The 10,000-nt window shown below is 42.2% G+C and overlaps 2 protein-coding genes and 1 long non-coding RNA gene across 4 annotated transcripts in view; all 3 read left to right on the top strand.

The window, feature by feature from the left end:
* The first annotated feature begins 1,513 nt into the window (after nucleotides 1-1,513).
* On the top strand, nucleotides 1,514-2,008 carry LOC138046711 (uncharacterized). The gene has a single exon (XM_068893305.1). The coding sequence runs from the start codon at nucleotides 1,514-1,516 to the stop codon at nucleotides 2,006-2,008; it is 495 nt and encodes a 164-aa protein (XP_068749406.1).
* Nucleotides 2,009-2,349: 341 nt separating this feature from the next.
* LOC138046710 (uncharacterized) lies at nucleotides 2,350-2,682 on the top strand. Its single transcript, XM_068893304.1, has one exon. The coding sequence runs from the start codon at nucleotides 2,350-2,352 to the stop codon at nucleotides 2,680-2,682; it is 333 nt and encodes a 110-aa protein (XP_068749405.1).
* Nucleotides 2,683-6,675: 3,993 nt separating this feature from the next.
* Nucleotides 6,676-10,000, top strand: part of LOC138044763 (uncharacterized) — a 36,074-nt gene continuing 32,749 nt past the window's right edge. Inside the window, exons 1-2 of one of the 2 annotated variants that reach the window (XR_011131506.1) lie at nucleotides 6,743-6,804; nucleotides 8,544-8,599. This is a non-coding gene — a long non-coding RNA (uncharacterized lncRNA). Of the gene's footprint in view, nucleotides 6,805-8,543; nucleotides 8,600-10,000 lie in introns of both variants that reach the window. The other variant, XR_011131505.1, reaches the window with a different exon arrangement.

Here is a 10,000-nt window from a genome sequence, read left to right as displayed (position 1 = left end):
AAAACGAAGAAGTTGTTTTGATTTCACCACCTGCAAATGGCAGACCCTGAACGAAGGAGGCGTTGATGCGCCAGCGACAGCGCAGAATACACGCGCAAGTGGGGGTGGACACAATATTAACGCAAATATTCAGACTAACAACGCCAGCGCGCCATGTGGATTCAAAATGGAAAAGCCAAAGATGCCTCGCTTAGCTGGAGACGTTCGAGAGTATGCCATCTTTCGATCCGACTTCAAGCATGCTGTCGATTTCCGATTCAGTAAAAGGGATGCGATTTCATTGCTGCGTACAAGCTTACACGGAAAAGCCTTAGAATTAATTAAGGGTATCGGCACCGACTACGACGCAGCATGGGGCTATCTCGATTCCGTCTACGGAGATCCCAGATTTGTGGCGGACACAATCACATAGGATATCTCTAAGTTCAGACCGCTACGTGATGGAGAAGACGCACGGTTCTGCGATCTAGTTCATCTGTTTCAGGGAAGTTTTAGCACCCTAAAAGAAATTGGACGACCGCACGACACGGACAACAATCACATGTTGGCGTTAATCGAGCAAAGAATGTGCATTGACGACCGCAAAGTGTAGGCACGTCATTTGGAAAACAGCGGGAAAGAAGCAACCCTGACACACCTCATAGTAGGGATGACCACTGAGATAAAATCCAGAATGCGAGCAACGGCACCACTCAGAAGTACTGGCCAACCACCAAAGCTTCCAGTGATCCATGTTACATCGGACTTAAACTCTCCGAAGTCGCACAAATGCTGGCTTTGTCAAAATTCGAACCATTGGATCGACCAATGTCGCAAGTTCATTTCGTTTAGTCCAGACGATCGTTTGAAGGCTGTAAAGGAAAATCATGCATGTTTCAGTTGTTTAAGCGTGCTGGAAGAGACCACAGGTCCATTAATTATTCAAGAAGGCGGCAGTGGCCCGAGAAAAGTAATGGCATCCAGTGCTCGTTTACCATCACCAGTTCTTACATGGAACAATGCAACCGACCATTGAAACTGTTACTGCTGTAACGAACAACCAGAGAGCGTTGTTACCCATCGTGCAAGTGGACGTAGTAGGAACAGGCGGTGCCCTGCGAAGAGCAAATGCATTACTCGATTCAGAAGCTCAGATAAGCTTGATTAGATTATCCCTCTCTGCTGACCTCAAGCTCAGAGGAAAGACCGTTGTGGTAACAATCACAAAAGTGGGTGGCCAAGAAGAAGAATTGAAAACTAAGATGTATCGCGTCCAGATAAGATCACTTGAGGACCGCAGCGCTTACGTTATGCAAGGCACAGAAATCCCGTCAATCAGCGAGGATATCGCGCACATTGAAGTCACCGACATAGCGCAGAAACTTGGTCTTAGCAGAAAACAACTCCACCTGGGACATGGAAAGACAGACTTGCTTAACGGATTGATCAGGCGAAATTGCACACAGGAGAAACGAAAGAGGTCGGAAATATTGTAGCCCGACATTCACCACTTGGATGGGTGGTATTTGGAGCAATGTCTGGTTTGCAGTCAGAATCAAGTCATGTTTACCACATCAAGCTCGAAGAGCCTGTCGACCAGACCGATTTTTGGAAGACGGAAAGCATGGGGGTTTCTGCGAAGCCTTGTACATGTGAAGCAGGAACACTTACCCAGATTGTAAGGGAGGAGGCGAAGATCATTGAAGATTCTTGTAAGAAAATAGGCAACCAGTGGTTGATCCCTTATCCTTGGAGGAAGAATCCAAGTCAATTGCTTGACAACAAGTCACAGGCAAGGAAGAAATTGGAGTCAACTGAACGCCGGTTGCTAAAAAACCCAGAGCACGCCACCGCTTATGACCGGCAGATGATAGAGATGAGTGAACTGCAATTCTCAAGAAAGTTTACAGAAAAAGAGGCCAGAGAATACACAGGTCCAGTCCATTATATCTCCCACCAAGAAGTTTTAAGACCCGAGAACAAAAGCGCGCCAGTGAGAATTGTTTTCAACTCATCCGCGTCATTTTAAGGGCATCGATTAAACGATTACCGGATGAAGGGACCTGATCTGTTAAACGACTTGTTTGGCGTTGTCCTCAGGTTTCGAGAAAATCAAGTGGCATTCATTAGCGATATCTCGAAAATGTATCATAGAATCCAAATCCCGGAAGTGGATCAGCAAGTATATAGGTTTCTATGGAGAAACTTGAAAACACACCGTGAACCAGATGTTTACGTTAAGACTGTACTAATATTTGGGGACAGACCAGCTCCGGCGATGGCTCAGACAGCTCTTAGGAAAACAGCAAATTAAATGACGCAAGGGAAACCGTTCCAGCAGCAGCCAAAGTCATAAAGGATAACACTTATATGGATGATACCTGCGAGTCCGTGTACGCCGTGGAAGAAGCGCAAAAGCTGACAAAGGACATAGACAGCGCACTAGAGACAGGAGGATTCCAGGTGAAAGGCTGGATATCAAACAAGATGCAAGGATCTGAAGCCCACCAACAAGAAGCATTTTCACGAGGAGGTAGAGTGGAGAAGGTGTTGGGCGTGGCATGGGATGATGGCACAGATACATCATCCTTTAAAGTACCAGCAGATTTCCTTCAAGGCAGCGAACTGGCGCAGCTTTCTAAGAGGAAAATACTGAGCCGAGTAGCGAAAATCTACGACCCTATAGGGTATGCAGGCCTATAGTCACTTTGGAAGAAGGGCATCAGTTGGAATAACGATTTACCTCCTGAGCTTATTGAGAAGTTCGAAAAACTTGTTTCAAGAGATGGTACAACTGAATAGGGTGTGCTTTGAACGGTGCCTAACTCCACCCGATGCCGTTGGACAGCCTAACCTCTGTGTGTTTTCGGATGCATCAGAACTAGCGTTTGGCGCTTGTGCATATGCGAGATGGCAGTTGAGTTTCTGAGAGTTTGACGACCGATTCATCGCAGCGAAGTCCAGAGTGACGCCTCTGAAATGAATGACTATTCCCCGGCTGGAACTTCAGCGTGCGGTATTAGCCTCACGACTGGGCAAGACCATCTTAGATGGATCTCGATTTAAGTTTGCCAAAGCAGTATTTTTTCTGGACAGCAGAATAGTTTTGGCGTGGATCTGCAGCGAAGCAAGGCGGTTTAAGCCTTTCGTTTCAGTCAGAGTCTGTGAGATTCAAAACTTCGCTAACAGACCCAGCAATATGCCCTTTCAAGTATCCTTCTTCACAACGATTTACATTCGCCATCTTTATTTGTGCGCCCGCGATATCACAACATGGTCTTCAGCAATCCTCTCCGGTAGGCAATCACTGAATGTTCGAGTCTTCGTGGGTTCCTTCGCCTTCAGATCGCAAATCGAACAAACGTGTTTGTTCGTTGTACAAACTCCACGTTGTGTGTACAAAGTTAGCGTTCTTTGTGCAAAACGGACATGGTTCGTACAAAACGTTCGCGTTCACTGTACAAAGTCACTTCGGAAACGTTTTTCTGTTGTCTGGATATGAGCCCGAGATGAGCTACTGAAGAAACAAAATCTTTTTTTAAACCAAAAGTAAAGTTGTATGTGACAAGATTGAGATGTTCATATAAGTTTTGAAAGTAAGAGAAGTGAATATCCAACGGAAAAAGCACAAACGTCACTTGGCTTACTGCGAAAGGACTTCAGCAAAGTCGCTGAAGTGCAACTCGAGAACAGAGAGCACTACAAACCTCTCGAAGCACCGATGGTGAACACCACACAAACAAAGGTCAGCCAGATCATTGACAAACTGCACCGGGGAAAACACATTGATGACATGACTAAAAAATGGCTTCTAAAACCGCCAGCCTGCCTAGAATTCCTGTTTTCCACACGCTGACAAAAATCCACAAACCTATTCCGGTCAGAAGACTGATCATCGCCGTTCGAAGCACGCGGGTATCCAAAGAAAAATATAGAAAGTTCCCTGTCAGTGGTCACCTTTGACTCAAGACAATCGGCTCTTAAACCGCAAAAAACATAAAACTGCAGAGATACTATTGCCTTTTGTCACTGCCTACCACCCTGCGGTAAAGAAACTTAAACAAATCGTGATGGAAAACTGGAGTTTCATAGAAAACCAGCCTCTGCTGAAAACAATTTTTAAAAATCCTCCGATCATATCTTACCAAAGAGGTAAATCTCTAAAAGACATACTTGTCTCGTTGTACAAACTCGACGTTGTGTGTATAAAGTTAGCGCGCTTTGTGAAAAACGGACACGGTTACGTTCGCGTTCTCTGTATAAAGTGGACGTGGTTCGTACAAAATGTTGACATCCTTTGTACAAAGTTTTGAATACAGAAAGAAGAAATTGGCAAGTTAATTTTCATACCAAAACCGCTCCATATATTAGACCACGAGTTGTTGCGCATATCGGTTCCAAGTTGATGATGACATAATGGTTTATGAATTGCAAAGCTTGGTTACATGCATTGATACTGAAAAGTAAATATTTGGTTCATCCCACCCATTTTACTTCACGCTTTGGTTATCACGCTAGTACACGCTAGCTGAACTGTGGATTTGAAATGTCAATTTCCCTTTCTGCGAGGTAGGCAGACAGGCAAAGCTATGTCGTTTGTTCGGTTGTCTAGTTTTCCCAGTTAAATTTGTGATCTCATGCCAGAGTAAGCCGCGGTCTAAGGATACCAGTAAGTCCTTCGATCCGTTTGCAGGTGTTGACATTATTTGCCCAAGTCCACCAGTTGAATATCAAAGATTATCATCCGTACACCCCCCGAGTTGTATGTACAGGTATTCAGTCTGCGTTGAGTCTACCTTTAGTTGAAGAGCTTTAAAGGTTCAGAGCTGAAGTGAACTGGTAAGATTGACTTTATTACTTTCTTGGAACCTTTTAAAGCAGTGTCAGTGTTTTGTTTTAAAACCTATTAACGCTGGCAAGTTCTAGTTTCCTTTCCTTTTTTCTTTGTGGTCGAAGCGTCACGTACACAAACAACTTTCAGTCACTTCGAAAATGTTTTTCTATTGTCTGGATATAAGCCCGAGATGAGCTGCTGAAGAAACAAAATCTTTTTTTAAAGCAAAAGTAAAGTTGTATGTGACAAGATTGAGATGTTCATATAAGTTTTGAAAGTAAGAGAAGTGAATATCCAACGGGAAAAGTACAAATCGAACAAACGTGTTTGTTCGTTGTACAAACTCGACGTTGTGTGTACAAAGTTAGCGTTCTTTGTACAAAACGGACATGGCTCGTACAAAACGTTCGCGTTCTCTGTGCAAAGTGGACGTGGTTCGTACAAAATGTTGACATCCTTTGTACAAAGTTTTAAGCACAGAAAGAAGAAATTGGCAAGTTAATTTTCATACCAAACCGCTCTATACATTAGACCACGAGTTGTTGCGCATGTCGGTTCTAAGTTGATGATGACATAATGGTTTATGAATTGCAAAGCTTGGTTACATGCATTGATACTGAAAAGTAAATATTTGGTTCATCCCACCCATTTTACTTCACGCTTTGGTTATCACGCTAGTACACGCTAGCTGAACTGTGGATTTGAATTGTCAATTTCCCTTCTGGGAGGTAGGCAGACAGGCAAAGCTATGTCGTTTGTTCGGTTGTCTAGTTTTCCCAGTTAAATTTGTGATCTCATGCCAGAGTAAGCCGCGGTCTAAGGATACCAGTAAGTCCTTCGATCCGTTTGCAGGTGTTGACATTATTTGCCCAAGTCCACCAGTTGAATATCAAAGATTATCATCCGTACACCCCCCGAGTTGTATGTACAGGTATTCAGTCTGCGTTGAGTCTACCTTTAGTTGAAGAGCTTTAAAGGTTCAGAGCTGAAGTGAACTGGTAAGATTGACTTTATTACTTTCTTGGAACCTTTTAAAGCAGTGTCAGTGTTTTGTTTTAAAACCTATTAACGCTGGCAAGTTCTAGTTTCCTTTCCTTTTTTCTTTGTGGTCGAAGCGTCACGTACACAAACAACTTTCAGTCACTTCGAAAATGTTTTTCTATTGTCTGGATATAAGCCCGAGATGAGCTGCTGAAGAAACAAAATCTTTTTTTAAAGCAAAAGTAAAGTTGTATGTGACAAGATTGAGATGTTCATATAAGTTTTGAAAGTAAGAGAAGTGAATATCCAACGGGAAAAGTACAAATCGAACAAACGTGTTTGTTCGTTGTACAAACTCGACGTTGTGTGTACAAAGTTAGCGTTCTTTGTACAAAACGGACATGGCTCGTACAAAACGTTCGCGTTCTCTGTGCAAAGTGGACGTGGTTCGTACAAAATGTTGACATCCTTTGTACAAAGTTTTAAGCACAGAAAGAAGAAATTGGCAAGTTAATTTTCATACCAAACCGCTCTATACATTAGACCACGAGTTGTTGCGCATGTCGGTTCTAAGTTGATGATGACATAATGGTTTATGGATTGCAAAGCTTGGTTTCATGCATTGATACTGAAAAGAAAATATTTAGTTCATCCCACCCATTTCACTTCACGCTTTGATTATCACGCTAGTACACGCTAGCTGAACTGTGGATTTGAAATGTCAATTTCCCTTCATGGGAGGTAGGCAGACAGGCAAAGCTATGTCGTTTGTGCGGTTGTCTAGTTTTCCCAATTAAATTTGTGATCTCACGCCAGAGTAAGTCGCGGTCTAAGAATACCAGTACGTCCTTCGATCCGTTTGCAGGTGTTGATATTATTTCCCCATGTCCACCAGTTGAATATCAAAGATTATCATCCGTACACCCCTGCGTTGTATGTTCAGGTATTCAGTTTGCGTTGAGTCTCCCTTTAGTTGAAGAGCTTTAAAGGTTCAGAGCTGAAGTGAACTGGTAAGACTAACTTTATTACTTTCTTGGAACCTTTTTAAGCAGTGTCAGTGTTTCGTTTTAAAACCTATTAACGCTGGCAAGTTCTAGTTTCCTTTCCTTTCTCCTTTGAATCAACTTTCAGTCACTTCGGAAGTGTTTTTCTGTTGTCTGGATATGAGCCCGAAATGAGCTACTGAAGAAACAAAATCTTTTTTTAAACCAAAAGTAAAGTTGTATGTGACAAGATTGAGATGTTCATATAAGTTTTGAAAGTAAGAGAAGTGAATATCCAACGGAAAAGGTACAAACGTCACTTGGCTTACTGCGAAAGGACTTCAGCAAAGTCCCTGAAGTGCAACTCGAGAACAGAGAGCACTATAAACCTCTCGAAGCACCGATGGTGCCTAGAATTCCTGTTTTCCACACGCTTACAAAAGTCCACAAACCTATTCCGGTCAGAAGACCGATCATCACAGTTCGAAGCACGCGGGTATCCAAAGAAAAATATAGAAAGTTCCCTGTCAGTGGTCACCTTTGACTCAAGACAATCGGCTCTTAAACCTCAAAAAACGTAAAACTGCAGAGATACTATTGCCTTTTGTCACTACATACCACCCTGCGGTAAAGAAACTTAAACAAATCGTGATGGAAACCTGGAATTTCATAGAAAACCAGCCTCTGCTGAAAACAATTTTTAAAAATCCTCCGATCATTTCTTACCAAAGATGTAAATCTCTAAAGGACATGCTTGTAAGAGCAAAACTTTAATTTGAAGGCTTTCGTAATGCGACGCAACCACAAAAACCGTATTGGGAGTCCGTGCAGGCCTGTCTTTGCATTTCCTTTTAAAGAATATTTCATAAAGTAAAGAATAATTAACAATTATTCACCGAAGTGGAGGTGAATAATTGTTTTAGTATATACCACACAAGCTGAATAACTAGCGGCCAAAAGAATAACTTTATTAGTGACAATATATCGACAAAAGCCATTTTGTTTTTCTTCGGCTGCTCGGAGGTGAATAGTACTTGGCTAATCACCACCGAGCTAGCCAATCAGCGCGCCCGAAAAGTACTATTCACTTGTGTGGTATATACGAATATTTTATAAAGCAAAGAAAGGTTAATTCATACTCGTCAGGAGTACCCAAGGGAGCCGCTCTGCAAAATACCCGCTCTACAGGGCAGAATTGCTCTGGCTGGGAAATTGAACATTCGCTACTTAACTTGCTGGAAAGTCTTTTAAAACACCACGCTTACTGGGAAATTACGTTGCAACGCGGGTTCTGGCTAGATAAAAAAATCTCTAGTTTGTAGAGTTTGTGTTTCTCGTGGTAACCTATCTTCGCACTGTTGAATAGTTCCTCATTTTCCAGGGATAGTAGAGCGAGCGAAACATGCAATTAATTGAGTGTGAAAATCAAGCCACGCGAGAAAGGCGAAACGAGATCTCGCGCAAATACCTTTGAAATCGCCCTAGTTGAGTATTTTGCCAGTACAATATTTTGTGCTATCCATGGTGCTAATTATTGAATGGGGTGTGTCAATGTTAAGTTATGCAATAAAGCAAGGCATATTATGCTGTGAATTCCTGCGAAATAGTTTCAACACACTGATTTGAGCGCACACACCGCTAACGGTCTCGTATTGTTTGCCTAAACGTCTTGTTTGCCCGGTTTCGCTTTCGGTTTACATTAATCTTATTGTAGCTTGGAAGAAACCTCCTGCTTGTTTGGCTCGATTATTGGGTTTTTTGTCTAGTTAGCGCCTACTGGCCACTGATCGATCCGTATCTGTGAAGTCAGCGAAAAGTTAAGGTAAGTAAAATGTTACGTTTTTTGTCTGATATAGTCAGTTTAGGAAACGCCTCTGGAAATGTTTATTCCAAACAGTTCTCTGCCGATAGAAGAAGACGCATAGTCTTTCCGTTGAATAATGCACAACATTAGCAGAACATATTCAAATCTTATTTCATATGTCCAGTCTGTATGTTTGTAGTTGGGTAAGCTGGAATTTTCCATTGGAACTATTTGACAATGGTCTCTGTTTTAATATACTGAACACGTCTCATTTAGCCTAAGGTTTCGCTTCATAGAGGACAAGAAGCTAAAAAAATTGTTACGTTGTTTTAGGGGAAGAAATCCAAAACTAAGGTTTGTTTAAATGCACTCTCCCTTCAGATCCTGTAGATCGGGGCGGCGGGAAACGTCGTTCGATTGCGGTCATTTTGAAGGCGTTGAGCTACTGGCCAGATATCTTTTTGATCTTTGAAGATAGCAAACCGTAAGAGAATTTTATGTTTGTTCTTGTCACGCGTACTAGACCGAATTTTCCATCGAAATCGAGAGTGTATTTTCACTGTTACATAAGGCTAGAGCAACTTTTCGCCTTGAAATGTGGCATTTCAACTCTCACTGAGGTGGACTAGTGCGCCGTGAATTGTATTTGAGATCGCCATGTAGCCATGTAGCTGAACTGAGGCATAAAGAGCGATTGGTCGTTTACCCTAATTTCATCTAAGTTGGTTTATGATCATTTGTAATGGAGTGAACCTTATTACAAGTTTGTCCCTCTGATCTCGGGAATTTTGGGATTTAGTTTTCGCTTTTCTTTCTTATGTTTTCTGATCCGGGTCGGTTCGAGTTGATCCGACGTGGACTGGCGGTCCGAGTCAGTTGGTCCGGTCCGACTTTTGTATCTGCCTCTGCAAAAGGCCAACGAGGGCTCTTTTCATGCAATGTCACGTTTTTTAAACGTTTCCGTTTACGACTTCGCGGATCTGCCACACTTATTGTTTATTGTTCCGAGCGCTCTGGATATGATCTTTCACTGATTTCTGACTTAACCGTACAATTAAAAAAAATGCACTGAAGCAACATCTCCGGGCCATTTGGGGCAGCACAAGCAATGTTTTCAAGGTTTTGGTTACGTTAGGAAATTAAGATCGTTATTTTACATTTTTGGCCCTATTCCCAATAGCGTAAGACTTCTTTATTTTGACAAAGATTCTGTCATCACCAACGCTCAAATAAGGATGGTCTGTCGCGTCTTCACAGTTCCGGATGAAGAATTTTTTCAAAAACACTGCCGACAAAAGGCAAAAACTGGACAAACTATTCAAGTGTCTTTTTTTGGTCAAAAATCTATTGTAGAGGAATATTTCTTTTTCTCAGAGTAAGGTTGTTGTAGAGGAATATTTCTTTTTCTGAGAGTAAGGT

This window comes from Montipora capricornis, chromosome 4 (assembly GCF_036669925.1).
Source record: "Montipora capricornis isolate CH-2021 chromosome 4, ASM3666992v2, whole genome shotgun sequence".
NCBI lineage: Eukaryota > Metazoa > Cnidaria > Anthozoa > Scleractinia > Acroporidae > Montipora > Montipora capricornis.
Note: the sequence above shows the minus strand (reverse complement) of the source record. Positions and strands in the feature narration are given on the sequence as shown.

Bases quoted from the DNA above. Each gene is read 5' to 3' on its own strand.
- LOC138046711 (XM_068893305.1), top strand. From the start codon at position 1,514: ATGTCTGGTTTGCAGTCAGAATCAAGTCATGTTTACCACATCAAGCTC.
- LOC138046710 (XM_068893304.1), top strand. From the start codon at position 2,350: ATGGATGATACCTGCGAGTCCGTGTACGCCGTGGAAGAAGCGCAAAAG.